The sequence below is a fragment of the Dermatophagoides farinae genome, chromosome 10 (genome assembly GCF_024713945.1).
Source record: "Dermatophagoides farinae isolate YC_2012a chromosome 10, ASM2471394v1, whole genome shotgun sequence".
NCBI classification, from domain to species: domain Eukaryota; kingdom Metazoa; phylum Arthropoda; class Arachnida; order Sarcoptiformes; family Pyroglyphidae; genus Dermatophagoides; species Dermatophagoides farinae.
In genome coordinates, this window is record NC_134686.1 from 687,092 (window position 1) to 713,543 (window position 26,452).

The 26,452-nt window shown below is 28.4% G+C and overlaps 1 protein-coding gene across 5 annotated transcripts; it reads left to right on the forward strand.

Moving 5' to 3' along the window:
* mub (poly(rC)-binding protein mub) lies at positions 1–26,452 on the forward strand. 5 transcript variants are annotated; one of them, XM_075734871.1, is made up of 11 exons: positions 1–2,273; positions 13,253–13,708; positions 13,796–13,852; positions 13,938–14,054; positions 14,146–14,367; positions 14,459–14,587; positions 16,203–16,319; positions 18,457–19,146; positions 20,427–20,595; positions 20,665–20,784; positions 21,987–22,531. In XM_075734871.1, the coding sequence occupies exons 2-9, from the start codon at positions 13,469–13,471 to the stop codon at positions 20,529–20,531; spliced, it is 1,677 nt and encodes a 558-aa protein (XP_075590986.1). In that variant the 5' UTR covers positions 1–2,273; positions 13,253–13,468; the 3' UTR covers positions 20,532–20,595; positions 20,665–20,784; positions 21,987–22,531. The 5 variants fall into 5 exon arrangements, with proteins under 5 accessions (XP_075590986.1, XP_075590987.1, XP_075590989.1 ...); XM_075734872.1 differs by having other exon boundaries at positions 21,990–22,531; XM_075734874.1 differs by lacking the exon at positions 18,457–19,146 and adding an exon at positions 20,108–20,186 and having other exon boundaries at positions 73–2,273.

Genomic DNA, 26,452 nt, shown 5'->3' on the forward strand with positions numbered 1-26,452 from the left:
TTTTTGTTTCTTTTGAAAAAAAAACCGTCACCCATCACCAATCCTATATTCTCCAACCTTTTTTATATCATCATCATCATCATCATTCTGTGTAAAAACAACAAAAAAAACAAAACATATTTGGAACATATTATAACTGGAACGAAACAAAATCAAAAAGCCAAATACAAAATGGAATGAATAGAATGAAATAGGATGAAAAACTTTAATTCAATCAATGTGTATGTGGGTGTGTGTATGTGTTTGTGGAAAAAAATAAAGTGTCAAAACAAAAGAATGAAGAATTCTGGAATGATAAAAAAAATTCCACGCATACACACACACACACGGAATTCTGGAATATAGTATAGTCTTCATTTTCATGGAAATAATTGAGAGGAACCAAAAGAAAAAAAATGATGATGATGATGATGACGATGAAACCATTTATTTACCTATTTTATTTTGGCGCCTGATCATAATCATCATTTGATTGTCTGTCTGTCTGCTTTGTGTGATGCATCACATCACAATCCATCTATATCCAATCTCATTTATTCTTTCTGTGTTTTAGTTCACAGGTCCGAATATTATCATCGACCTGATGCTACGGCTGCTGCTGCTGCTGCTGCTATTTCGTATATAACACACCTTCGTATTCACATCAACACACACACATACCAACAATTCATCTTCATGTAACGCATCACACACATAGATAACAAAAGAACTAGCTAGCTATTCATTTGTTCAAAATACAAACCACTCGAACAAACATCGGCCGCATCCTTTTTTTTCCGAAAAGAAAAAAAAATTTCTCCCTATACATCATCATCATCATCGTCATCATCATTTTTCCATCAAATTCATATAAAAACAACCACCGTGTATGTGTGTGTATTTGTTTGAATGGATCCTTGATTTCCACACACATTCATCATATATCTTTTTATATATGTGTGCATAAAAGAGAGTGTTGAGTGTTTGTGTATCCTTTTTTTTTCACTGTGTTGGTGGATTCAACGTGTGTGTGTGTGTGTGTATGTGTGCTGGCAGTTTGTTGCTCTATGTGTTTGTTTACCACTAGTTCCCTATTCATCTTCCTATGTGTTCCACTCATACAAATTTTTTTTTTCCAGTTTCTTGTTTGTTTGGGTTGATTTTTGTTTTTGGGTTCCATAGACACATACACACACACACACAAACACACACAGTACTCATGTGTCTAATACATTTCCATTACACATCAGCGAAATTTTTTTCGGCTTTTTCTTGTAATATACAACAACAACAACAACAACAACAACCTGTCTTTTAAGATAGAGTATATCTGATGTTGGTATCTACCATTTTTCTTATCCATCTCTTTACATCATCAACAACAACAACAACAACAAAAAATCCAATCATCATCGTCATTAACGGCGTTGCATATTTTCATTTGTTGTTTTATTTTGTTTTTGTTGGACAAAATTTCATTTCTCAATTTTTCCTTGTTATATTATAAAAATAACGTCGAGCAACAACAACAACAAATCTAAATGAATTGAATTGAAATTGAAATTGAAAATAAACAAATGAAATGATCCAAATGATTGATTGATTTGATTTGATTCGAATTTTTTTTTTATTTTTTATTTTTAAATCTTGTATCTCTTTTGCTTATTTGTTTGCTCTCTTGCACTGTGTGTGTATTACATATTACCTGATTAATTTTTTTTTTCTTCATCATCATCATCATCATCATCATTTGCCTTTCATATATTTTACTGCTCGAGATTTGTTTCTTCTTCTTCTTCATGTGACATCATCATCATTATCGTTCTCTTTTTTTTTATTTTCCAAATTATGAAATGTGTGTAAATGTTTGAGTGTGTGTGATTGAGATGGGAAAAAAACAAGCCATTTTTATATATTTGTCTTAAAGAGCTTATATTATATGATTCCATTTTTAGGATTTAGTAAGCCAAAAATCATTTTATCATCATCATCATCATCATAATCTACGTGTGACAACGACAACAAATTGAAAATTTCTTTCTTTCTTTGTGTGTGTGTGTGTATCTGTTTTTTTTTCATACACAAACACATGAACATAAATACAAACTTATTGATTGAATAATAGATAATTTTTTAATTGAATTCATCATCATCATCATTATCATCAAGAATATTCTGGCCACCCTGTGTGCATGAGTGCATGTGTGTGTGTGTGTGTGTGTGGATACAATTATTATCTCTGATTGACTGAATTCAACTAAAAAAAAGAAAAAATTTTAATCGACACCAACAATGTATGTAGTTTCTTTTTTTTTCTTTTTATTAAATTGATTTTTTCATTCATTCATTTATACTTTGATCTGAATGCAATTACGTTGTTTTTTGTTTTTGTTTTTTTACTGGTGAAAAGTTTCAGAATGAAAAGCAACAACAACAAAAAAACTTTATGGTCACAATTTTTTTTTTTAATGATGATCCATTGAAAATTAATCATTGGTATATGGTATATAGAAACACACACACACGGCTGTCTACGTGCTAGGTGTATGCTTGTGTGTGTGTGTGTGATTTATATGGAATATGTAATGGTTTTTTTTTAGTTTGTCAGTGATTTTCAGTTTCTGATTCTGATTCTGATTAGAATTTATAATGATAATAATCACTTTTATATGTAATGTGAATAATAATAATAATAATAATCGTATGAAATGAAAATTATTGTCAAGTTCCAAGTTTCAACTCTATATATAAATTGCTTGCAAGAATTATAATTCCTTTACAACTTAATCATCATCATGATGATGATGATGATGATGATGATCATTAAATTGTCTTGTATGTATTGCTTGATGTTTATTATTTTGTCATGTCGGTGGTGGTGCCAATAATCAAAAAGTAGAATTAAAGAAAAGATGAAAAGTTTTGATTCATTTTATTTAATGATTCAAAAAATGAATGAATGAAAATTTTCACAAAGTTTTCAGATCCATCTAATCATAATGATGAGGGTGGTGGTGGTGGTGGATGTACATGGACGGATTAGAATATTTATCCATTTGGAAACAAGATTTATTTTTTTTGTTGGCCAATTATTCCTCATATGACATGTGTTATTGTCATTTTTTTTCATTGTAAATGTTTGTATGTGTGTGTGTGTTTAAAGAATCTTTATCAATTTAATTAATGGTTTTTTTTGAAAAAAAAAATGAAATATGAATGTGAATTATAAATTTAGATTTAGATTAAGAATGGATGAATCAATATTTTACTTTTATGGATCGTTTGCCATTTTTTTTTTGTCTTTTGTCTTTCTTTCGTGCAACCAGATCTTTTTTTTATCTGAAACTAAAACAGAAAAAAAGTGGATTTTTCTTTTTGTACCCAAAAAAAAAAAATGAAATCCTGGCCTTTCTAAAGGTCTTGACAATGGATTTTTGTTCGCTGCTGCTGCTATGACCTAGCCATATTTTCATTTATTATGAATCTTATGCTTGTTTGTTTTTGTTTTTTTTGCTCGATAAAAAAAAAATTTTTTTCTCTTTCTTCATCATTTACTTTTGTACCATGGTTACCTATACAGATATTATCAAGAATAATGACAAACAAACAAACAAAGAAAACCAACGAAGAAGTTTAGTTTATTCTTGTGGTCACGAATATATGAAGAAGACGAATAAACGTGTACGAATATATATTATGCCAATGATTCCGATTTCAATTTTCAATTTCATTTTTTTGTTTTCTCATTTCTTCTTGAGTTTCGATTTTCTTATTTCCAATAATTTTTCTCATTGATTGACTATGATTTCTAATTTTTTTCGATCTGGCTATCTGTTAGCTTGGCGGCAAAAATTTTTTTTTTTTTGCAAATACAATGAAAATGTTGTAGTGAATTTTTTGTTTTGTTCCCTGTTTTCATTTTCGTGATCTTTACCTTTTTTTTATATTCGCAATAACTAGATTATCAAAACTATGCTGCTATATATATAAACATTGCTGCCACTGTATGTGTGTTATTGATGAACACCAGTCATCGTGTGTTTTTTTTTTGCAATATATTGAACCGAATCATTCGTTATTGAAAACAACAATGTTAATAATGATGATGATTAATAACATTTCCGTTCGAATAATAATAATGAAATAAAATACGATGAGAAAGAGATCGATATTGAGTCAATATATAAAAATATTATGTCCCGGACAATTGCAATCGTGAATAATAATATCATCTGTGTGTGTGTGTGTGAGTGAGTGTGTGTAAACGGTAATATTTATTTACCTTGTCTATATATATGTTTAGATGGTTGATATTGAATCTAGGAAATTATTTCAATGTTCACAATGACACAATGATGATGATGATGAAATGAATTTTTGTTTTTGTTTTTTGTTTTTTTTTTCATCATTCATTCATTCATTCATCACATGGATTTATCAATTTATCATTCGTATTCAGTTGATTTATTGAATGTTTATTGAATTGCAGTGGTAGTAGTAGCAGTAGTAATAGTAGTAGTAATAGTAGTAGCTGGATCATTAATTAGATTAGATAGCAATGTACATCAGCAGCAGAAGGTGTTTTTTCTTTATTTTTTTTTTTTTTTTTTAGTTTCCATTCACATGTTGTCATTGTACACGAATAATAAACATTTTTTTTAATCGATTAATTTCGTGTTATAATCATCATAAATGATGATGATGATTAGAATGAATCAATTGAATGAAAATTGTCAAATTTTGTTTGATTATATATATATATATATAGGTGATGATTCTTTTTCTGTCGCCATGAATTCTGTGTTTGTTTGTTGCTGCCAAAAAAAATGGATTGTTTTTTTCTTTCTTTTTTTTAGGTACAATGGCAAGTACATTAAGAATATTCGGTCAAAATAATAATAATCATCATCATCATCATCATATGTTGAATATTGTGAAAGATTTGATTTGATTTCTTTTTGATGTATGTATGTGTGTGTGTATAATGTATTCTCGATTATATTAATGCACATCATCTTCATGATGATGATGATGGAGAAAAAAAAATGTTTAGCTTAATAAAAATGCAATTATTTTTTTTTTCTTCTTCTTCTTTTTACTTTATCATTTTCTACTACCACTGTTGCTGCTTCTTCTTCTTCTTCTTCTGCTGTTCATTCTATATTTAATGATGATGATGATGATTATAATATGGTGACAGAATCATCAGGAAAAAAACATTTTCATCATCATCATCTTCTTCATACATACATCTAATTTTTTTTTTTTTACCAGTAGAAATGTGTGTGTGTATGAGTGTGTGTGTGTCAAAATGTTGAAAATCTGGCAAATTCAACATATTTTATGTAGTCGTTCGTCTGTATATGATGTATATATGTAAAGAGAAACATAAAACAAACGTTTATCATTATTGTGTTGTGAGGTATATATAAATAAATAAAATAGCATCATCAAATTCCGTTTTTTTGTTGTTGTTGTTGTCGTTGTTGTTGTTGTTGTTGTTGTTCCAATCATTTTTTTTTGTTCTATAAAAGACATTCTTATGTTGAGAATACCATGATCATACAGACAGACAGACAAAACGATTGTGTTTGAACAACAACAATCCGATTCTGTGTCGTCGTTGTTGCTGTTGCTCAAACAATTTAATAATCCGAATGGATGAAGAATTTCATTTTTGTTTGCCATTAAAAAGGAAAAAAAATTCTTTTTTATATTTATCATTCTTATTGTGGAATTTTTTTTTTCTATTCTTGAAATCAAATCATCATCATCATCATCAAACAAAAAAAAACATGACAATGACACACACACACACGCACACATGAAAAAAAATTTAATTGACCAGAATCTGCTAAAGAAAAAAATTTTTTTTTTCAATCAATTTTCAATCGATTTCAAACACTTTTTTTTCAATGGATCCACCATAATAATAAGACAGATTATTACTATTCAGGAATTTTAAATTGACCAAAAGAAAAATTGAAAAATCCAAAAGAAAAAATGATGATTATGATTCTTGTTGTGTGGCAATGTTTTGCCGGAATCTTTTCTTTCATTCATTCATTCTGCTGCTGACAAATACATCACACACACACAGACACACACACATAATCATCATCATTATCATAAAAATGGTCTGATTTCATCATTTGGCTGGTATTCTTTTTTCCTGTTTTTTTTCCAGTATCACACTTGTTAGAGTTAGAGTTTCACATTCAATTGTCTATGTCTATGTCTATGTGTGTGTGTGTGTGATGTATTTCTATTTTTATCAGCCAAAAAATCTTGATCTTAAACATCATATATTTAGAAAAGAAAAAAAGAAAAAAAAACTTGTCAAATCTCTGTATACAATGGCTAATATTTTTTTTTGAAAACGTGGAACAAAAAAAAAAATTTGTGGAAAACCGCCCAAATATGTAGTGTTTGATCGCTGTCATAATAGACATCTTTACCATTATGTATTATACCTATTAAAGTCGATATAGATAAGAATGATGCGGTTATTTTTTTAAAAAAATATTACACAACAATGGTTTTGGATGATGATTTCATCATTTTAGAATAAAAAAAAAATTTTTTTTTTGTCATGGCACATGTTTTGTCATGTCCATTTATGTGTGTGTGTGTGTGTGTGTGTGTGTGAACAAACACAATGATAAGATCATCATCATCATCATCATGATGATGATGAAGAGAAAAAAAAGGATTCCATTTGCCATTTGTTTGTGTTTGGTTGATCATTTTCTCTTTTCTTTTTTCTGTTTTGACGATTCAATTGTGTTAAATAACCATTGTTGTTGTTGTTGTTGTTGTTGTTGTTATAGTTGTCATTAAAAATGTTTTTCTTGTAAATCTTCAAGATTTTTTTTTCCTTCAAAAATCATTAAGCGACAATGATAACAAAATAACACACACACACACACACCCATACCCATACACAGACACAAATGTAATTGAAATTGTTGATGGAATGAGAGAGAGAAAAAAAAACATCCTGTTATGAATGCCGATCACGATCTATATAAAACATTATGGTGTTTTTGGATTGTTTTGGTTGTCGTTGTCGCTGTTGTTGTTGTTGTTGTTGTTGTTGTTGTAAAATTCAAATTCAAAACTATTTTAATTCTTACAATATACCCTGTGTGTGTGTGTGTGTGTGTGTGTGTGTGTGTGTGTGTGTGTGAATGTTTTTGTCAATTTGTTGTTGTTGTTTCTTCATTGATGAAAAAAAATTACCGATCAAAGATCATCTTCATTGTTTAGATTTAGCAAACATATAAGTTTTGTATTTGTGTGTGTGTGTGTTGTTGTTTTTTTTCCATTTTGGAACAATAACAAATGTCTTTGTCATATATATCCACCTACACATAACCTTCTTTTTTTTATTTTCAGTGTGGATTCTTTATTTTCAATACTGAACAGATCAATTTTTATATCATGACGATAAATGAATGTGTGAGAAAAAAAAAGTCATAAAAAAAAATTTCGTTTTTTTGTTTGTTTATTATAGCCAAAATATCAATCTGTCACAAGCATACACACTTGCACACACACACACTTTTGGATCTTTTTTTTCGAACATTCAACCTTGTTATATATTGATAGATTGATTCAAATTGAATGTCTATGTGGTGTGTATAAGTGCATGCAAAAGTGATCTCATCACATAGATAAATATTCATTTATTCGTCATTTTCAAACGATAATAATAATAAATAAGGGTGTGTAGTATATATATGGATAACGGTGTGTGTGTGTATTGAATGATGTGAAATGAAATAAATAATTTCCACTAGGTGCTATTTATTTTCTCTTGATATGTTTGTGTGTGTGTATTGTCGATTTTTATATAAATTGTTGTTGGCTACTTTTTGTTTTGTTTTGTTTTCTTTCCACTTTGTTAAAATAAATGGTCATTTGATAAAATACCGTCCATTATAAACATATCAATCTTAATGATGGTGATGATGATGATGATTCTCAGTTTTGGTTTCAGTTTTTGTTTGTTTTGATTATTGTTGTTGGTGGTGTTGGTGGTTTATATAAGAAAACCATCATCAAGCTGCTAATCAACATACAATCAAGAGTGCTAGAGAGAGAGGTGATTAAATGTTGTACATCACTACTAGTTTTTATTTATTTATTCTGATTCTGGTTTGATCTATCGAAATATGAAAATATTCTTTTGGTTATCATCATCATTTTGTTGATTGGTTGTTTTCGCCATTTGTAAATATTTATTTGACAGTTATGATGATGACGATGATGATTCCTATTTATTTTTTTCATTCGAATGAAAGAATATCATCATGATGATGATGATGATGAAAAAAAGCATCTAAATAATGAATTGGTAAAAGAAATGAAGAAAAAACATTTATCAATGTGTTTTGGTGTGTTTTGTGTACATTGATTTTGATTGTAAAAAAAATATGTTTTTTTTTGGTGTTATATAGACACAAATAATAATACATACATGAATTAAACATTTAGCAAATAACCATTTTTCTGATTCAATTCAATTCGGTTATTCTCTCTTTCTCTCTCTGTGTGTTTACTATGTGTACTCTTTGTGTGTGTGTGTGTGTGTAAATCTTTAGATTCTTAAGATGACAACAACATTTTTTTTTTTTTTTGATGACGACGAAAGAGAGAGTCAGAAAAGGAAATGGAAACGAGAAAATGATGATATCATTTGTTTGGTAATGTTTTTTTTTCTGTGTGTGTGTGTGTGTGATCCATACACCACATTTATATTTGATTCAAACATACTAATTGATTCAAAATGTGTTGTTTGTCTCCGTGTGTGTGTGCATGTGTTTTGTTTGTTTGTTTGTTTTTTTTTTTGTGTAGAATTTCGATGGTTAAAATACGTGTACAATTCAAAATAGATTATCGTTGTTTTTTTTTTCTTTGTCCTTTATTCGATTATCGGCTGCTGTTGTTGTTGTTGTTGTTATTGTTGTTGTTGTTGTTGTTATTGTTGTTGTTGTTGTTATTGTTGTTGTTGTTGTCAAATCAATCTATCTAAAATGTTTTTTTTCTTCTTCTTCTTCTTGTTTGGTGTTAATCATCTAATTGTATTTTCTATTTTTTATAATTGATTAAATTGTCCAATTGTCTTTTTTTTTAATTTTCTCTTGATAATCATTCACATTGTCTCGGTTTTTTTATGTGTTTTATTTTTCATTAATTTTTCAAGTAAATTTTCTTTTTTGTTGTTGTTGTTGTTGTTGTTTTCCAAGAAAAAAAATGATCGATTATTGATCACCGATGATTTTTGATCAATTTCCAAAAATTCCATTATCCACTCACTAGTCTTCATCATCATCATCATTATTATTATGCAACAAAAAAAATAGAAAAAAAACAAAAAAAAAACGTGGTAAAAAGCTACCATCACTACTACTACCGGTAAAGAATCATCGTCAGACAGAAGAAAAAAAAATAGTGAATGATGGTGATGATGATGATGATGATGATGATGATTAATCAATATATATCTTGTTTTGTTTTTAATATATGACAACAACAGGATCAACTAATTGATGTTAATCATAGTTGTCATTTTGTCTAGTTCACACACACAGACAGAAAACAACATCGACAACCGAAATGTTTTTTTTTGTATCCAATCCATACAGCAACAGCGTAGCATCGGAAAATTTGTTTTTTTTTCATATTGAATGTGGAGAAAAAAAAATTCTCTCATTCATCGTCATCGTTATTTTTGGATTCTTTTCGATTTGAATTCGATGGATTCTCTCTTTCTCCATGTTTTGGAAACAAGAATTTTTTTTTTTATTTATTTATTACTCAAGTTCAACAAGCGCTCGATTATTTATTCCTGATATATACTAAATATATATGTTCATGTGTAGGCGGGTGGTTTTTTTTTAAAGTCGTTGATTCGTTTTTTTTGGTGCGAAATGTAAATTTTTTGTTTAATTCTTCCTTGATGATGATGATGATCATGATCATCGATCATGAATGATTATCTGTCCGCCTGTTTGTTGTTGATCGTCATTTTTTTTGTTTGTGTGTATGTCTGTGTGTCTGTGTGTGTGTTCAAGTTTGTTTGTTACCATCAACAAAACATTATTTGACAGCATTTCTATAGTCCAGAACAAAAAAAAGAGAAAAAAAAACATGGCGTAAATGAAATGAGAAACATTTAATAACATAATGTATGTGTGTGTGTATGTGTGGTCAATCATCATGTTCCAACAACAAAAAAAACGAATATAGAGTATTCATATATCAATCAAGTAGTGTAGTCGTCATTTGTCAATCTTGTTTGTTATCATGATAATGATAATGATGATGATTACACACAAGTAATTAAATTGAATGTAATTCGTGTGTGTATGGGATTCTGTTATGTTAAAGATTTATGTTTTGTAAAAGCCCTTTTTTTGCAGACATTGAAAATACACGACTGGATCAGTCATTATCATGATGATGAAAGGAATAATAGAATAGAATGAACAGTAATCGATGAAAATTTGTTGATTTTTGTGTGTGTGTGTACGAGACATTGAGTTTTTTTTTTGTCATCACACACTATTTGGTTAATAGTTTCAACGAGAAACTTTTTTTTATTAAATTTTATTTTAACGAAAAGTTTCTCTTAGATCCATATGTCTTGTGTGTGTGTGTGTGTGTGTGTGTGTGTGTATCATCATTTTTATATATGAAAAAAAAATTTACTTTTCTTAATAATAATAATCATCATCATCATTATTATTATTAGTAGTAGTAGTTGTAGTAGAGCAAAGATGAAGATGATGATGAAAAAAAACAAGTTTTATCGAATTCATAATAACCAACATCAGCAGCATCAGCAGCAGCAACCGAAATATAGTAATAATAATAATGAAAAACGAAAAATTTTTTTTTTTGGGTTTTGATTTGCTGACACACACACATAGAAATAGAGAGAGAGACAGCTGTTGTATGTAAGTTTTTTTTTAGGTTTCCAATATATAACTATTACACATGAATATATATAAAAATTACTTTTGCAAGTAAGCAACCAAACAAGCATAGACAGACAGATAGACAGACAGGCAAGCAAGCAAGCAAGCAAAGAGTTTTTTTATTCCCAAACAGAATTCCAGAATGTCGTGTTGCTTCGAATTCTCTCACTGTTTGTGTGTGTGTATCAAAGTGAGATTGAGAGAAAAACCTATTCTAGTGGAAAAAAATTAGGTGCATAGCTTGAATTATATGCATATTATACTGGAATTTTTATTCTGGTCCTTTTTTTTCTAAACATCATCATCATCATCATCATGTGATGCGCACAAATAAATATATTAACCGTGTGTGTAAGGCTTCCTGCATTTTTCGTTTTTCATTCATGTCCGTTTCGTTTTCGTTTTCGTTTTATTTTATTTATTTTTTATTTTTTTTTTGGTTCTATCACCAGAATTATTCACGATTATAATATGATCAAAAATATAATACACACACGCACACATTTTTTTTCTGGTTTTCATTTTGTTTGGAATTTTTTTTTTGGGGGGGGGGAATTTAAGACACAGTGTATGTTACACATTGATATATAATAGGTTTTATTCAGCTTAATCACACACACACACACATATGGATGAAAATCCACATGAACGTTAAAATTGTAATTAGTCATCATTTTGTTGTATTTGAATGATTTAATTTCTGATTCTGTTTAGAACGCCACTGAACAGAGAGAGAGAGATAGATTGGTGATTATTCATTTGGAATTTTGTTTGCCATGTTTTTTTCGTGTGTGTGTGTGTGTATGGTGATGAAAAATTAAAATCAATTAATCTGCGAGATACTATTGAATTTTGTGTGTTTTTGTAGATAAATGAGAGTTTACAAAAAATATCAAAAACTCGTGTCACACAACATAACTAGACCGAAACGAGACTATATAGAATAATTCATATTCTGTATTGTGGTATTATTATTGTCAGTAAAAAAAGTAGGACTGAATTTTCTGGAAAATAAAAAAAAAAATTCTTAATTTTATCATTGGTTGTCTCTACTATATATATATTCTACTTGTCTAGACTTTTTTTTCTAGATTCTATTCTGTGACATTTTCTGATTGTTATATGTTCATCATCGACTATGATGATGATGATGATGATGATGATGATGACGACGATGACTAAAGAAGATTCTGTCATTCTAATATCTCTTTTTCTATTATTATAATATATTTGGCTCATTCTTTATTCATTTTTATCTTTTCGTTATATTTTTTTTTATTCTGATTCTTGGCTCTATTCTATGATTATCATCATCATCAACGACAACAACAGCAACGACAACAGCAACAGCTTTAGTTTTATCGCAATTAAAAAAGAATTTCCTCTTTTTTTTCTTTTCATTTTATCTACGCTCTATCTAATGCTAGCTAGAAAATGAAAATAAAACGTTTGTTTCGGTGTGTCAGTGAATCAGTGAATCAGTGAGAGCATTCCATATTTTTTTTCTTCTTATTCAGTCTTTTTAATATTCTCTCTAGAGACAGAATACATTCGTAATCATCATCATCATCATCAATGATGATGATGATGATGATGGAAATATGATTAAGCAATTGCTTCAATGATGATGATGGTGTTTTTATATGGTAATAATAGTAGTTGAAATGAAATGAATTGAAATGGAATGAATGAATGAATGAAAAATTCTTTTTCCATTTTTTTTCTCGGAATATTTTCATTTGATGATAACATTAATGATGACGATGATGATGATAAAAATACTTGACTTTTAAATACTGAATAATCTGAATCTTTCAATCATCACCACACATACAGAGTTCAAATGGTAAATTTTTAAAGTTTTTTGCCATATCTTAGAAAAAAAAATACATGGAACATCAACTTTTTCTTCTCTTATTTCAAGAATTCTGATTCTGATTCTCTTTTTTTTATAGAAAAAAATCCACATTTATGTGGTTCATTACTTTTTTCATGTCTATGTATACAATTGCGATTCTGGTTTTTATATAGTTTTGCCTATTTTTTTTTTTGTTCTGTTTTCCGCACAAGAATCATTCACTTGTCATTATATACTATTCTCTACTCTATTCTGGTGACGACAAACAAAAGCGGTCATTGTATTCACTGTTAAAACAGAATAATGCTGTTGGTGGATTCTTATTTCATGTGTTTGAAGAATTTTTGTAATTTTACACACGTTATTTATATTTATATATATTAATTGATTTCTTGTTCTATTTTTCTTTTTTTTTCTTTCTTACAAACAGAATTTTTTTTCAACCCACAAAATAAGTTTTATATTTGGAATTTGGAAATTTGAAAAGAAAAATTATCAATTTTTGTTATTATCATCATTGTTATATACATATTGATTGACTTTTGTTTTTTTTATTGATATAAATCAATCAATCAATTGATTGATTGATAATAATAATAATAATTGGACGATATCAATAGAAAAAAAAACACGTACAAACTTAAATATGAATGTAGTACAAAAATCATCATCATCAACAACATCATCAACAACATCAACATCATCACAATCAGAAATGGCTAATAATAATAATAATACAACAAATTCAATCGTTGGCATTGGTGGTGTTGCTGCCACTGGTGCCGATTCTGTAGCCGGTAATGGTGGCAATGTAAATGTTATCAGCCAACAACAACAACAACAACCATCAGTAACGTTAACAATTCGTTTAATTATGCAAGGAAAGGTAATGATGATGATGATGATGATGAATAAGCTACAGAATCAAACATTTTTGTTTATCGATTTTTCTTTGTTTTTTTTTATTTTGTAGGAAGTTGGAAGTATAATTGGTAAAAAAGGCGATAATATTAAAAAATTTCGTGAAGAGGTTTGTTTTTTCTGTTTGTTTTTGTTTGTTTTAAAAATTCAATTTTTCCGTTTGTTTGTTTGTTTGTCATGTGTTTGTATTGTAGAGTGGTGCAAAAATAACAATTTCGGATGGTTCATGTCCAGAACGTATAGTGACCGTAACTGGATCAACTGAATCAATATTAAAAGCATTCGCAATGATTGCACGTAAATTTGAAGAGGTAATGATAAAAAAAAAATAAGTTATTGAATATGAATAATGGATTTTAAAATTTAAAATTTTTTTTTAATTTTATTACTGTAAAAATAAAGGATGCCAACAACAATAGTAACAGCACAATGGGTACAAATTTTAATATTTCCAACAATACAATGGCAACAACAACATCATCAACAGTAACAGCAATTGTTGTTGGCCAAAATGGTAAACAGAATTCAATTTCAATGCCAGTTACATTGAAATTGATTGTACCAGCAAGCCAATGTGGATCATTAATCGGTAAAGGTGGATCGAAAATAAAGGAAATACGTGAAGTATGTGAATTGGATAAATGTTTTTTTTGTTTTATTTTTTTTTTTGTTTTTAACTTAATTTTTTCTTCTCACTTCAATCGATTAATAATAGATCACCGGTGCCAGTATACAAGTTGCAAGTGAAATGTTACCAAATTCAACTGAACGTGCTGTAACATTATCCGGTTCAGCCGATTCAATAACAAAAAGCATCTATCAAATTTGCTGTGTTATGTTGGAGGTATGTTTCTGTCTTTCTGTCTGTCTGTGTGTGCGTTTTTTTTTTTTTTTTTTGTTATTCCAACTAATTTCCATTATTGATTAACATTGGAAAATCTTTTGTTGTTGTTGTTCTGTTGTTGTTGTTATTTTCAACATCCAATTACAATAGATGCAAAATATATACTATGCAATTTAGCTGCAACCAAGAAATAAAAAAATAGAAAAGCAAAACCATTTTATTTCCGTTTTTTTTTTGTTTTCCCGGGAATTTTTTCCCTTTTCTCTCACTTTCCCACACACACACACATATTCTTTATCATTTAGGATGAGAGTAAAAAAAAATTAATTAATATTACGTCCAAAATGTACAAGAGAACGAACGAACGAAAAAAAATTGCCAGAATAATAATAATAATAATGCTCTTGTGAATTTTAATTCATTCTTTTCATTCCATTCCATCCATACCACTCAACGAACATCAATGCAAAGCTTTTATTAAATGAAGTAGTAGTAGTAGTAGTAGCAGCAGTTGATAGTAATAATTAGTATTCAAAGAAAAAAAACAAAACAAAACAAAAAAACGCTTTAATTATCATCAAATGTATGTATATATGGACATAGACACAGATAGAGATACAGAATAAAAAAAAAAAGAATGCAGAATAATGATGCCTTCAACACTTTTATCATTCATACACACACACACACACACAAGCATCGATACAATTTTTTCGAGCTAGCAACAACAACAACAACAACAACAAAAAAATGAAATGGCAATTCAATCGCCAAAAAAATATTTGTATTAATCTTGAAACAGAACAAAACAAAACGAAGAAAAAAATTATCATCACTATCATTTAACCCTTTATTTTTCTGTTTACAATATGTGTGTGTGTGTTTTTCCATTATATATTAGCCTAGAATAATTTGTGTGTATTTCAAAATTCATTGTAGTGTTAATCTTTTTATATATATTTGAAACATTTTTCATGTATGTTTCTGTGTGTGTGTGTGTGTGTGTGTGTGTGTGTGTGTGTGTGTGTGTAAATCCTTTGAGAAATCTTGTGAAGAGAAAAAAATTCTATGTAGAATATTCACACACACACACACACACAACGTTAGTTGATTAGAATTAGAATTACATACATAAGATGGATAGATGAACAACAACCAGAATTTCCGTATTTTTTTTGTTCCCAACCTTTCCCTTCCCCCCACGTTATCATCGTTTTATTATTATTCTTGTTTCTGGTTATGTTTGTGTGTGTGTGTGTGTGTAAAAGAGCCAGTTTAATATATATATATATATATATATATATACATTCTGCATCCATGAACAATTCGAATAGATTCTCGTTTTTTAAAAAAAAGATATATTTCCTGTTTTTGTATGTGTATATGTTTCTAAATCTAATGGCTATTTTTTTTTTTCATTTTCATTTTTCTTTCCTCTATATTTATTTTTTTTTTTCGTTTCGTTGCATCAATATCATCATATACCTATACAACGTTTACGTTTGGATGATCATGGCGTTTTATACTTGGTGCTGTTTTCTGGAAAAATTTTTTTTTTGTTGTCAAAAAAAATTGGAAAATGGATTTCTCATTCCGTCTGTGTTTGTGTGTATAGTCACCACCAAAAGGCCCTACCATTCCTTACCGTCCTAAGCCTGCAATGCCGCCGGTGTTTTTTGCTGGTGGACAAGCATATACGATACAGGGACAATTTGCAATTCCACATCCAGATGTAAGTAATATTTTCATCATCATCATCATCATAAATATAATAATAATAACATATATATCTGATTGAAAAAACCAGTGTGTGTGTGTGTGTCTGTGAAAATAAAAAAGGAAGGAAGAATATGAAAAAAAAGAATATTCTTCATCTCTTTTTTATTTTGGTCATTTTCAATATTTGAACTTTTTTCTTTTTTTTATATATATAAAAACTTCTTTTCGATGTTCGTCATGTGTGTGTGTGTGTTCTGTGTTGTATAAAAAGAATTTTTCATTTTTTTCATTTTTTTTTTTTTGCTTATTCTGGTCAAGAATAAGAATAAGAGAGAATTTCAAATGCAGAGATTTTTTTTTCTTCTTTCATCCATCCATCTTTGCTATCTATTTGGTGGAAAAAAATATTTTAATTTTCTTTTCTCTTGTTGATTGTTGTTCGTCGTCCACACACATACACCGCGATACTGTGTGTGTTCACATTGTTTTCTATAAGATTCTTTCTTTTTTTGGTTCGTTTCACATATACTATTTGTTGATAATTGGATGACAATTAGTTTGCCTGGCTGAATCGGATTCTTGTCATTGTGTATCCATATCTGTATAATGAAATGGTGGTGATGAATGGAAAAAAAATGGAAGAATGATTTCGAGAATGCCATCTTGTTATTTGTATTCACACACACATACACAGAATAACAGAATATTTTTATTTTATGTAGAATGGAACATACACACACACATTTATATATGTTGATTCTTCACTACTTTTAATTCTGCACATAAAAAAAACACACACACACACATACATCAAATGTTTCTCGGTTAGTATATGGATAATATAGAGTCAAGTGTCGTCAATTTGATTTTTATCGTTCGTTTTTTTTTGTATTTTCGTTGAATCCAAATATAATTGGATGGACCATCGCGTTTTATCATCATCCATTACATTATTTTTTTTTTGTTTTTGTTTTTGTACATCATACATTTGATCGATTCGTTTTCGATTGATAAATTAATGATGATGATGATGATCTTAGTGATGATGATGGTAAAGTGAACTTTTTTTTTCTTTTACTTTCTCAATTGATTGGTTTTATAATATAGTAGCTTAGAATGAAATCTAGATTTGTTTTTTTTTTCTCTTTTGGTTTATTTTTGTCCATTAATTTGAACAAAAAAAAATTCCGCTATGAATTTTTATCCATCATTGAAATGAACAAACAAACATTTTTAATTAGCATTGGTCCACTCGTTAATAATGATAATGATGATGTTACGAATATGACCAATGGAGAAAAGAAAATTTTAAGTACAGCAAAAAAAAAAACTTTAAATTCCGTTCTCAGTGTATGCGATAGAGAAGTTCTTTTACTATTTCTCTCTTTAGTTTACCAATTAGTTTTGAATTTTTTTTTTTTTTTGGATTCTCAATCGATCCATCGAAAGTTTTATATTTTTTTTTGATTGTACCAAATTTTTCCACGTTTTGATGAAGAGGAGAATATAAAGCATTACTGTTTGTTTTTTTTTTTCTTTTTCTTGGAAATAAAAAGAATCTGTTATGCAGCAGCAGCAGCAGCAGCAGCAATCAATCGAGTCAACAATTTGAAACTTTTTTTTTCCTTTTTCATCTTGTTGTTGTTGTTGTTGTTGTTAATATTGTTGTTGTTGTTGACGAAAAAAAAAATAAATTTAAAATTACAAAGTTCTGTTTAATGTGTTTTTTTCGGGTTGTTTTTATTCAAAATTATTCTGATGATCAAAATTTATTCATGAATTTTTTTTTTTCATTCACTTTCTCTTTATTTTTTTTTTCTTTCAAATTTAAATTTTTTTTCTCTTTCTCTCTCTCTCTTTCTATCTCTCGTTTGACCTTTATTCTTGATAATTTCCCAATTCTTTTTTTTTCCAAAACAAAAAACAAACAAACTAAACAATCCCTTTTTTGATATCGATGATTTGCATGTTTTCCAAATTTCGTTTCGAACCAAAAAAAAAAAAAAAAATACCTTTTTACCACATATTATCATTATATATCATGTGATGATTACCTTGAATCGTTTGAAATAAACCTTTATTTTTCTGAATGAAAAAAAAACTTATACCTTGAAAAAATCCAAAAAAAAAAATCAATAAAATAAAATTAGGCCTTTAATGCACAACCACCACCACCACCACCAACCATATCATCACCATCTGCATCATATTTTGATACAGCAGCACATTCTTGTGCATTACAGCATCAAGCTGCTGCAGCATTATTAAGTCAACATTTTAATCAATTAAATCAGCTTAATTCACATAATAATCATCATCATCATCATCATTTACAACAACAACATCATCATCATCATCATAATAATCATAGTAATCATCATCCACATGGAACAACAACGAATTCAAGACAATTAACGAATCCATCACAACAACAACAACAACAACAAACACATTTTCAACCATTACAACAACATCCATTATGTTCATCATCATCATCACCACCATTACAAAATCAAATATTGTCATCATCATCATCATCATCACCTGTTAATCATAATGCACAGTTAATCTTTAGTGGTAATAGCGGTAATGGTCATCATCATCATCATCATCAAGGTGGAATTATTGACCATCATTCATCATTATCATTACCACCACCACCACCACTATTATCACATCAACAACAATCATCGGCGACAGCACAACAAACAATATCATCATCATCATCTTCATCATCATCAAATGGTGGTGGTGGTGGTGGTGGTGCTACTACTAGTATTATAAATCCATCACATCATACATTTCTCGATTTATCATCGGCACAATATTCACCTGGATTTGTAAGTGTGATTTGTAATTCAAACCGAAAAAAAATGATGTAGAAACCAAAATCCAAAAAAAAAAATCATTAAACGACATTGTTGTTGTTGTTGTTGTTGTTGTTGTCCGTTTGTTGTTTATTTGTTTATATATATTTGTTATATGTTAATCCTTCATCGGTCCTGTCGATCTATCTATCTATATTTATCCACCACTGAAAAAAAATCATCAACCAATCGAGCCATTCAATCAACCAACCAACCAACCAACCAACCAACCAGCCAACCAACCAAAAACAAAACGGTCCATCCATCTATCCATCCATTTACAATCAACCAAAAATTCATTACCATTATTATGATTTTGATATGATGATGATGATTATGTCTTGTGTATGTCGTATGTGTGTGTGTGTGTGTTTTGAGCGTGTGATTTGAGTCTAATCATTAGTAAATGATGCATGGTATATATAGATGTAAAAAAAGGGGCGTTTCATATTTTTATTACCACCTATTTTTTTTATACTTGACTTTAAAAATTAAAAATTTTTAAGTGCCAATCACACATACACACACACACCTATTTCAACCAAACACACTCACTTAGTATTGACGAATATCGAATTTTAATTTAAATTTTTTTTTGTATTGATTTTTAATCCATTTCAATATATATTTTTTTATATATATGCTAATCAATATTGATCAATTTCGTTTTTCTTTTTTTTTTCTTATCATTTTGCCATGAATAATTCTCTCATCATCAATACCACCAATCGACCAACCAACCAACCAACCAAACAACCATTTATTCAACCTAAAATTACAACCAACCAACCAATCAAAAAAAAAACCTGAACCTGAAAATCAATTTTGAATTCCAAATAAAAACAAACAAACAAAAAACTTTTGGGTCAAAAATTCTTGGCAACAAAAAAAATTGAAAAAAAATCATACACACACACACAAACACGAAATAAAGCTCACAAAGCTTCATAGATTGGCATTGCAGCATGCTCCTCTCCTTCCTGGACAGGCCGTTGGCTCCCTGAATCCCCAAGGTATTATTTATTTTCATTTCATTTTTTTTTTGAATTTTTGTTTTACATTTTGCTTCCGGTTGCTTTGTTTTTTTGTTTTGTTTTGTTTTGTTTTAGTGTTGTAGTTGTAGTTTTGTTTATAGCCATTCCTAATTTGCATCATTTTTTTTTTTGATTTTTTTCAATTACAACTTATCAATAATTTGGTTGATATATTTCATTTGTTTTTTTTTCTCATTTTCATTGAATATATTCAAATAGCAACATTGGCCACATTGGCAGCAAACACAACCGCTTCTTTGGGCCACCACGGCAATACCGCCGCCACCAATCCAGGAATGGTCCCTACTCTCACCACCGAAATGACTATTTCCAATGATATTATCGGTTCAGTGATAGGTAAAGGTGGTTCGAAAATTAATGAAATCAGGTAATTTAATTGATTTTTTTTTGGGTATTTGTTGGATGAATCAAATATTTCATTTTGCTTTTAATATAGACAATTATCCGGTGCAACAATTAAAATCAATAGCAGTGAAGAAGGAACAAAAGATCGTACCATTACAATAAGCGGTACACCTGAAGCAATCAATCTGGCTCAATACCTCATCGCAACAAGGTAAATTTCGTTTTACCTTTGCCAAATAAATAAATAATTTATTCCATATATTCCAATTATAATGAAAAAAAAATCACATAACAGTTTTCATAATCAAATTTCATTTTCAAATTTTAGAAATATGATTTTTACACACACAAACATACACACATACCAGACAAAGATTTTAAAAAAAATTTTTACATATAAAAATCAAAATTATTTTATCAATCAATTTTTGTTTGTTTGTTTTTTTTCTCATTCTCGCACACTTGCACACACAAACAAATTTTTTTTTTGTTCACTTTCAGTATTGCGGGTTTCGTTTTACAATTTCGAATGTCTATTTGTTTTTTTTTTTTTTTTTTTTTTGAAAATTCATTTTAATAATTTGATGATTCCATAACCAGAATAATAATGACGATGATGTTGATGATGATGATGATGAGAATTCAATCAAGAATTGTGTGTGTGTGCGTGGTGTTTTTTTTTTAGTTTTTTTTCTGAATTAAATTCTGTTTTATTTTATACAAATTTTTTCGATTCTTGATTCTTGATTCTCGATTTGATTGAATGAAAAATTTAAAACTAATTAATTTGATTGACCAATCATTTTTAATTGCTGATTTTTTTTTCTTTTTTTTTCTTTCTTTTTTTTCATTTTCATCTTTCTGTCCAATTGAAAATAAAAAAAACCAACCATATACTACCACCAACCAACCAAACAACCAACCAACCAACCAAATTCTCTGGTCTTTTTTGAAACAAAACAAAATAAAAAACTTCTGTCCGCCTCCTATCATCCAATAATGAAATAATGATGATTTGCCAAATTAAACAAATAAAAAACCTCCAACCAACCAACAAACAAACAAAAAAAAAAATCTCGCTCACCAACCAACCAACCAACCTTTGCCACCAAAAAAAAAAAAACTCCGACTTTGTCCACGATCCATATGATTATCTACGAAAAAATAAACTATGAAAATTGGCCCGATTGCCTTCACTTTGTCCATCTTTCACTCATTCACTCACTCTATTTTTTTTCACTTTATCATTCTACTCTTTCTTTTTCTGAAAAAAAATTTATCGATAATCATTCCATTCATCATAACACTTGTATTTTTATTCTTTTCTGTTGCAATTTGTCGTTGTTGTTGTTGTTATTGTTGTTGTTATGGATTGAAATGGATTTATTGATGAAAAATTTCCATCAAATATAGTAGTAATGGTTTATTGAATAGTGCCGGAACAACAACAACAACAAATCAATCTGCTCATCATCATCATCATCATCATCATGCTGCTGCGGCTGCCGCTGCAGCCGCATCAACATTATCGGCAACAACCGGTGCAGCAACAAATTCATTAACAGCAATGGCAGCTGTTGCGGCAGCTGTTTCAAATAATGCTGCAAATAAATTATATCATGCAACAACAAGCAATCTATCTAAACATAATATTCAATCAATAACAACAATTTCAAATGGTTCAACATCTAAATCAAATAAAAATGATCGTAAATATGCACCATATTGATTCAAAACAAAAACAACAACAACAACAAAAAAACGCGAAACAATTTTTTTTTCAATCCACTAATAAATAAGAAACAAAAAAAAAATGAACAACCAAATCAACCACCATGTTTTTCACTTCATTTCTTCTTCTTTTTTTTTGCAAACATACACATCGTCAATCACCATCAACCGATAATATCGATGGGCTTTAATCGGTGGATCAAATATCGTCATTTAAAAAATAATAATAATTGAGAGACGAAAAAAAAATGAAAAATGAAAAAATTTCTATTCACAATTTAATCTTTTACATACATACATACACACACACACACATAATACACCATGTTTGTGAATCATCAATTTTCTTTTTTTCGTAAAACAAAATACTCATCATCATCATCATCATTGAAACTGTCATAAAATTCGATCCAAAAAAAAACAACCAAAACAACGACAACAACAACAACAACGAAATTTTTTTCTCGTTCCTATCTATCTAAAAATTTATCGACAATGAGAGAATGTATATAATCTCTCGTTACCAGATTAAATTACCAGAATTTATGTGTATAAAAAACAAAAAGAAATTATCCACACCTTTCATCACAAACAACAACTAACATACACACACACACACACACAACATATACGTAAATTTCTCATCATCATAATCATCATTATGGGTAGCATCATTTTATTTGTGCAATGAGATATTTATTGATCATTAATTGATTGATTGATTGATTAATATATCATCATTATGATTAATTAACCAAATATTTAATATTATTATTATAAATGGTATAATTATATAGGTAATTATTATTATTATTATTATTATTCACATACATTGAACACATACACCCACACACGGACACGTCCAAATACACACATTATCTATGGATACAATATGGCAAGATATTTATGAATTGCAAACTGAATTTTTTGTGTGTGTGCGTGTGTTTTTTGGGAATCAGTTCAGTTTTTATTCATTTTCTGCTGTTCCAGTAATAATATAAAAATATGTATTTTAAGAGTGAAATTTTTTTTTTACTTTAAATTTCTTTGCATTTTTTTTTATTGGGGTGATATTATATTAGGTTGGTTTTGATTTTTTTTTCATTTAAAAAAATTTTCTTTGCATTTCAATATAACAACAACAAAAAAAAATATCGAGCTAATTTTCAAAATCAAAATATGATTTTGATTGTGAATAAATTTTTGTGTGTCTGTGTCGGTGTGTGTGTTGGTGGAATCATCAATCAGCTCATGTTTTTTGATTCTGATTCTGATGATGAACTTGTCCATTTTTTTTTTGTTATCCAATTTTTTTTCCACTTTTTTTCCTAATCAAAAATGATAAATTTCTTGAACAAATGATCAATACATAGATAGATAGGTTTTTGTTTGTTTTTTTTGGAGTGAAAAAATGGAGAAAAAATTTTTTTCTCTTTGCTTATTTTTGTTTGCCTAAATAACAACAACAACAACATGTCCATTCACAATTGTGAAAGATGAAAAAATTTCTAATTTCAACCGAATTATATCCACAACGGATTGATAAACCATATGAAAAAATGATTTACACGCAAACAAATACACATGCACACACACACACACACACACACACAAAAATTGATACATTGAATTCTGAATATTTTTATTTTCATTTTCATTTTTTTTTGTCTGGTTATAAACAAATATTCTGGTTTGAATTCTATATTTTTTTTTTCGTCTCCATCATCACCATACAAACCGGATATACTGCATACAACATGATGATATGATTCTGATGCTTCATTTTGCTTTTGGCTTTTTTTTCATTCTATTATTTATATATACAACAAACAGCCAATATTTTTTTTTTTTTTTTTTGCAATATTGTTTCTATATTTGTTCGATACACACCACCCACCCACACACACTCATACACACACACAGACCAAAACAGCCAGATTTTTTTTTGTTTTGCTTTTGGGCTTATTTCGAAATGATCAAAATCCACCATATATAATTCATTTGTTTTCTCTCTTTTTTTTCACTAATTATTTCAACGAAAAAAAAACGACCAAAATAATGAAAAAAAAACAACAACAAAAACTAGATGATGATGATGTAAAAGCGAATTGTTTATCATTGTTTTCATCTTCATTGGCAGAAAACAAAAAAACAAAAAACAAAAATAATTTACAATCCCTGTGCAATCTATCTATCTATGAGAATGAGAAAAAAAAAAATTCTTACTAATTAAAATGATGATGATGATGATGATGATGATGATGATGATTGAATTTATTCTCAATTTCATTTTGATTCAAACCAAATCCAAACACACACACACACACATAAAAAACCAAAACGAAAAACAAACAAATTCAACAGAAAATCTCATCAATCCATCCATTTTATTCATTCACAATCATCATCATCATCATCATCATTATCGGCATCATTTAGAAATAAAACAAACAAACACAAATATATTAAACTTTAAAACATTATCATCAATTATCATTATCATCATCATTTTTTTTTTGTTTAAATTGAAAAATTTTCAACAATAATCAGATCAGAGAGTACAAACCAAAAAAAAAAAAAATAAATAAAAAATAAAAATCTGAACATTCACTACCACCACCACCACCATATCATCATTATCATTAATTCATTTTTTTTTCTTGGAACACCTACTAATTAATATTACAAAAAAAACCTATATATACGTTGTTGGAACCACAACCAAAAAAATATGATGAAAACATAAAACTGCAACACACACACAGACAACGAAAAAAAAATACAAACGAATTTTAAAATACAACATTCGCATCTCATCATCATCATCATTATGATTTTGATTATTGACTCAAACAAATTTTTCAATCTTTCATCAATTTTATTTCTTTCTCCACACACACACACATATATTATGTATATGATGATGATGATGATAATTTATTGATATTTGGATAAATAAATAAATTGGATGAATAAATGATTTATATATATTTCTGATTCAGAAATCTGTCAGTGTTTCTTCTTCTTCTTCTTTTTTTTCTGGCCATTTTTCCACCCTTTCCGCTTATTAAAATCAGCAATTTTAAAAATTTTTTTTCTTTATAATTTCTAAAAAAAAATTCTCGTTATTCTCGTTATTATTAAAAATTATCATTAATACAGAATCTATTATTCAACACAGCATTACCACCATCATCAGCAGCAGCAGCAATCATCCAAATCACAACAACAACAACAACAACAACGAAATCAATAATTTTAGATATTGAAAAACAAATTTCATCATTTAATTCGGGTTACAATTATCATCATCATCAACATCATCATCAGCAACATCATGTTGGCCATCAAAACATATCTTATCATCATCATAATATTTACAATAATCATTGTAATTTACAAATTCAATTAAATAAACGACAACAACAACAACAACAACAACAACCACATCAACAGCAGCCATATGGAACGAATATTAATGGCAATTATCTATCATCATCATCATTGCCATCATAAACAACATTAGGAGAACCGGATGGTAAATAAATTCTATACAACAACAAAAAAATGGGCTATCCATTAAATCTAAAACATCAACATCATCATTATAAAATGAATTTGACAACCTGCAACCATATCATCATCATCATCATCATCATTTGATTGAAACAAAAAAAAAATATTCTTCATCACAGAATAACAGTATTAATAATAATAATAATTTGGATGCATAATCAACAAAAAAAATCATCAGCATCACAATTCATTAATAAATTCATCATCGTCATCATCATCAAATTGCAACAAAAAAAAAAAATTTCATGATGATAATGATCACGAAATTTATTCATCATCATCATCATCACATTCTTCTTCTGTTATTACATTTCTAAAACTTTAACATTAATTAATATATAACGAATTTATAAATCAAACTTGAAATATTAATTTGATTCATCATCATCATCGTTATTTAGTAGTGCCAATTTCAATTTTATCGATTTTCTGTATTCTGTTCACCACCAAATAAAATATAATATAATATAACATTATTATGTTTCCAATATGATCAATTATTTTGAAAATTTATTTATCAATCAATTTTGAATTTTTAAATTACAAATCAAAATAAATATATTTCAATTTCA